This window comes from Elgaria multicarinata, chromosome 6 (assembly GCF_023053635.1).
Source record: "Elgaria multicarinata webbii isolate HBS135686 ecotype San Diego chromosome 6, rElgMul1.1.pri, whole genome shotgun sequence".
NCBI lineage: Eukaryota > Metazoa > Chordata > Lepidosauria > Squamata > Anguidae > Elgaria > Elgaria multicarinata.
This window is the reverse complement of record NC_086176.1, coordinates 88,071,542-88,077,182: the sequence shown is the minus strand read 5'-3', so window position 1 is coordinate 88,077,182 and position 5,641 is coordinate 88,071,542. Positions and strand designations below refer to the sequence as shown.

Below are 5,641 nucleotides of genomic sequence, written 5' to 3'. Positions count from 1 at the left end.
GTCGAAGCGCTGCAAACTTCTCCCCGTCCCGGGCTCGCTCCCGTGGCGTTGTTGTCGTCCGTGTGGCAACGTAAGCGGGCAGGGCGGGCGGGAGCCTGAAGGGGGCGCGCGGCACCGAGACCCGGGCGGCGGAAGCGAACGCGCCGCTCCCTCCACGCCGCGGCGGCGAGTGTGTGAAGCGGCGGCAGCGGCGGGCGGGCACGTGGGGAACCGTGCCTGCGCTCTGAGAGGCAGGCAGGCAGGCAGGCAGGGGCTGGGAGCGGCCGGGGGTCTTTGGGGCAGTCGGAGCCAGGCTGCGGTCGTCTTCTTCTTCCTTCCTCCATGCTGTCGCTGGGCGTTTCTGCGGGCCGGAGTTTGAGCAGGTACTGTGTGCGCAAGAAAGACCTCCCTCGCCTGCAAGGAAGAGACCCGGGGCGGGACCCTCTTGCTGGCAGGGCTGCCCGAAGGTGGCATCTGAAAGACTGCAGTGTGGGCGGTTGGCCTCATCTGTCCTCCGCTGCACGCCGCAATATCTTTTGTTTGCTAATGCCAGAGCAAGAGGCGTTAAGCTGCCAGGCCCTCCCTCTCCGGGGGGAGACATGTGTAAAACAGCTGCTCTCTGATGTGTGTCTTTCTGCTTAAAATACTGCCCTTGACTAGGAAGGTGAACGATTTTGCCTCCTTTCTTACAGGCTGCAACACCTGGTCTTCTCCTTTAGTGTCCTTTCCTTCGAATCCTCAAGTGGGGGGAGGGATCTCCTAATTCTTAGCGGTGGTTTAATTCTTATTTTTAAAAACTTAAACCTGGTTGGCAGCGCTGATAGAGAACAACTCACCACACTTCAGTCCTCTGGAATATATTGATCATCCTTTCTTTTCTTTAGGTGCTCCGATTTTACCAAGGCTCCAGTACACAGAGTATGAAGGGAAGCTGCCAAACATGCAAAAAAAAAAAAGACATCTTGAGAATTCATTTATTGTGGCATGAGCTTTTGCATGCAACACCCTGCATCATCAGAATGCAGCATGTGTCCAATGAGCATCTATGTCTATTAGATTCATATGTAATCATTCTGATAGTCCTAGATTTCTAGATTAATTTTTGAAAAACCAATCCAGTGCATTCAAGTAAGCCCCATTGTTGCAAAGACCCATTGTTGCAAAGACTTTCTCCAATGTAGGTGTTCATTTAGTTTGTCCTTTTAGAGGAGGAGGGGGACTACACAGCACCCAAATATGCCCCAACTAATTATGATTATTTTACTAATACAAGTTACAATAAAGCTTCTGATACTCCTTTATCTAGTGAAGTGGTGAAAGGACCTAACCCAGAAGAGCTAATAGTAATCAATCAACAAAATCATTGCATGTTTACATTAAAAAAATGTCCTACAACTCCCAGCATGCACCAGCCAGCCATGGTAGCTGGGGAATGCTAGGCGTTGTACAGCTTTTTTGTGTCGGAACATGCATAGGATTGCACCCTGAATGCACCCTCCAAAATAGCATATTTTGGAGCTAATTTCTTGAAATGCACCTGGTTTTCTATTGATTTCCTAACATATTTGGTATAAGCTGGTGAACCTGTAAAACCACTACTTTTAATAGTTTTTAACAATTCAAGGGGGTCACAACAATTTATTTATTTATTTGGTTTGTACCCCGCCTTTCTACCAAAAATTACACTCAAAGTGGCTTACAATCACTAATAAAACTTGATAAAAACAATAATAAATACATTAAAACACAATTAAAAACAAAACAGCAATCAACACAGCCACTTACACAGCAAAGGTGCTTGAATAAAACGTGCTTTGCCTGGTGGCGGAAGGACGACATAAAGGGAACAAACCTAGCCTCTCTCAGTAGGAAGTTCCACAGCCAGGGAGCAGCCACCAAGAAGGCCCTCTTTTGCATTGCCACCAAGCATCCCTCTGAAGGCAGCAGTCTTGAAAGAAAGGCCTATACATGTTTGCATAGCAATATTTATACTACACAATGGTAAAAGGCTAGCTACCTGTCTGTGGTTCATTTTTCTTAGGATGAGGATTGTTGCTATTTAAATAAATGTGTTCCTTAAGAAATGTGTTCCTTACTTATATATAATATAAATATATATTCTGAGATATATTTATTCCAGGTGCCTGTTTCTAAACTGAATTTTTCTATTGAATTTAGAATTTCAATGAATTTAGATGCACCTAAATTTCAATGAATTTAGATGCACCTAAATCTGCGTAGCTCTGCTTCGGCTCTGGCAGTAAATCGCTGCATGTTACATATCTGGTACATGAGTGACTGATGCAGGCAGCCTACAGGAAAGTTTATAGATATTTAGAGAGTCCCTTGAGTTTGACACTTAATTCAAATTTCATTTCTGCAAGAGCCATAAATAATTCAGCGTTGCTTGTTGTCTGGAAGCTATTAGTGTCTTTAGCAGTGCCTCTGTTCCTATAGATTGGTACCACTTACTTTTTAGTAATACCTGCTGGGGACATCCTAGCAGCTCAGTGTTTTCCAGTGACACCCTTCTTGCAGTTATTGTTGATGAGATGATAAATCGAACCTTGTTGCTGACGAATGAAGCTCAATCCAGATAAGACAGAGGTACCATGGGTGGATGGTTTCATCCTGTATTTCCGTAGCACAGAGTGGCTGTGTTCAGACATCACAATAGCCCATGATGGGTTTATAAGCTATTTTTGAAATAGTCCACGATCACCCATCACACGAATGAGCTAACAAGCTATTGTGAGTGGCTTATTAAGCTACTGTGTATAATTTGAATTGCCTCCCCTCACCCCCTATCCTGCTGCAGTCCTCTTACTCAAGTGGTGGCGCTGTTTCATCTCTAAAGCACTGGAAATTTGCAATGGGGGGGGGGGCTTCTCAATGCATTTGCCTGTGAAACCATAGCCAAGAACTTCGCCTAAGACCTCTTATTTATGGAGCCTTTGCTGTTCTACTGAGCTATGGCTACTTGTTAAGTCCCTATGTGACTGGGGAGAAAGAAAATGCATATGCAATAAGCTAGGCCTCTAGGAGTCAAGAAGTGTTCTACTGTGTTCTATTTTCTCTGTTTGTTATTATATGAGTAGTTAGGGTGGTATTCTTTGGAGTGGGATACCTCTTCCCAGGGCCACCTTTATTTCTCTCAGCAGTTGGACTCTTAGGGCGCAATCATATGCATGTTTAGATAGAAACCCGTTACCTGGGGCGGGAGAAGAGTGTACCTGTGGGTTCCACATATCAGGCTAGGGAATGGCCCTGCCTTTGAGATTGGAATAACAGTCCTTCTTTCACTGACCCTCTCAAAGGGGTTGTTTGGAGTCTGTTTATGCTGCCAGGAGATCCAATCCCCTGTCTAAGGAAAACCCTGAAACTTGTGGCTGAAAGGGTCAGTGGCTGCTCTCCTAACCATTGTGTCTTGGAGGGGGTTGCATTCTGTGACAGGGGTTTAAAGCACAATGCCTTCAAGCATCACCAAATGTACTCACAAAGGGGTTCTCAATGTGGCACCCATGGATACCCACAAAACTTTTTAAAAATTATTTTCCCTGTTTTTTTAATAAACGTACATGGATTTGTATATATCCATAGGAATTAATATATATGAAATGCATACAACTTTCTAGCAATTATACATAGGCTTCAACAAAGGTGTACCAAATAAGTATCCATTTGAAGGTGGCCTCCATATGTCACCTGTTCAAATGCTGGAAGCCCTATAAGGTCCTCAGTCGATTGCTTTATAGGAGTGAGAGTTTATCCTGATGTAATATTAGTATTTTCGCTGTCAAAAGTGTTCAAAGAATCCATTTTACGCTGACTATTTGCTTATTTCTATGAAGCAGGTAAATAATTTATAGGACCAATGACTATTAAAGACTGTTCCAGTACAAAATGAATCTGTGTAATAACCTCCTTCCAAAAAGAAGCCACCATTGGACATTGTCAAAACAATGCATTAGCTGTATTGCACCGGCAGCAATTCCTGAATTAGACAATCCCTTATTAAAGCGACATTGCAATGTCCAATAGACATGAAACAAAAGGTTTTTTTTGCTGGATAAGACACTGCCTAATGCAACAGGTAGACGCCAAAGCAGCAATCCACTGATTAAGCTTTTAGTGGTGGTGCCCACGTCAGTTTCTCGAACTCCCAAATGTGCCCGCAGGACTAAAAACACTGGGGACCACTGCTCTATAGCATATGTGCTGTCACCATGTGTGAATTGGTGGTGCTTCCCCTTCATAGGTACTGGTGGAGTTGCCAGGGTTGCTTTAGTGTTGCTTTCTTTTTATTCGTTTCTTTCTGCTGTTGTTTTGCATTCTTCTTTGCTGCTGGGAACTCACAGGACCACAGCTACATTGTGCTGCCAGGGGAGGACTGTTAAATCGGTCTGCCCATCTTTTTGCACACTGCCAAACTTATCTTCAGTTCTCTGAGTATTTATCAACTCACTGCTTTGTTGAAGAGACAAGTAATTTATTTGTTTTGACTTTTTAATGCATCATTTGTCCTCCGCCTGACATTCTATGGTTGAATTGCTGGAGTCTGGAGGCCTGCTGTTGAGATTAAATTTCAGTTCCACTTTACATCTTCAGGTTCTCACAGTGACCTAAAACTTGAAAACAATTCTCATGAGGTCGAAATGAAATCTGTCCCTATAGCAGGATTGTGGCATCATCAAATGTGGAATTCAATATAGTTCCATGAGAACTATGTGTTTATTTAGCCCTTGTTACTTGTAGAGAAAGTTGGTAGAATTGTGGGAGAAATGTTTGCTGCAAACATGGAAAACAAATTGCCCTTGAGAATAGGAGTATTCTGGAAAAGGGAGGAAGTTGGAGAAAAGGAGGAAGACTTTTTTTCCTTTCTCCCAAACAATTACCTAAACTTAGGCCACAGCTAGATGAGGCGAAATCCCGGGGCAACCCTGTGCGTTCACATGATGCACAGGAGATCCCGGGATCAGAGAGGGATGATTCCTCCCTTGCCCCAAGGTCTCACCCTACCTTGCCCCAGGATCTCACCCCTGTTAATGTGCCTCCATTAACAATGCTGGATGAAAGAGCACTCCCAAACTATGATCCTGTTCTTCCGGAATAGGTTGAGCATCACAAACAGAACCTTCTTATTGTTTGGATTGAGGTCCAAACTAATAATTTTCTAATCACATAGAGCAGAGCTAGGCATGATTGGTTTATTTACTTCAGAGTAAGCATGCACAGCCCAATTTGGATCATGACCTTGGCACTTCAAAAGGAGAGAGGTTTAAGCTCCCCCCTAACTTATTTTTATCCCGAAATTCCACACACATATCCACTGGGGGGTGGGAGTGGCGTTAAAATAAGAAAATATGTTTCTTATGGAATCGAGTACAATCAGTTTGGCCCAGAGCCTCAGAATATTGGCTCTCTTTCAGTCCATTACAACACCGAAGCACTGGTTCAGAATATCTGGATTAAACCAACGGAGAGAAAAGAATGTGATCGTATCCTATACTTCTTTTTCAAAACATTCACATTGTAGAAAACTCCACCATCTTTCATCACCCCTTCTATTTCTTAATATTTGATCTGCACAAGTACATCTCCCATTTCCATTCTCATCTTTGGGCCTTTTCCGACGTTGCTTTTTTTACCGCTTAAGTTATTG

General features: G+C 43.5%; 1 protein-coding gene across 1 annotated transcript in view; it reads left to right on the top strand.

Moving 5' to 3' along the window:
• The first annotated feature begins 283 nt into the window (after positions 1-283).
• Positions 284-5,641, top strand: part of NLN (neurolysin) — a 33,331-nt gene continuing 27,973 nt past the window's right edge. Inside the window, exon 1 of the mRNA XM_063128009.1 lies at positions 284-362. Within this exon, the coding sequence (XP_062984079.1) occupies positions 322-362 (41 nt within the window). The 5' untranslated portion in view covers positions 284-321. The remainder of the gene's footprint in view (positions 363-5,641) is intronic.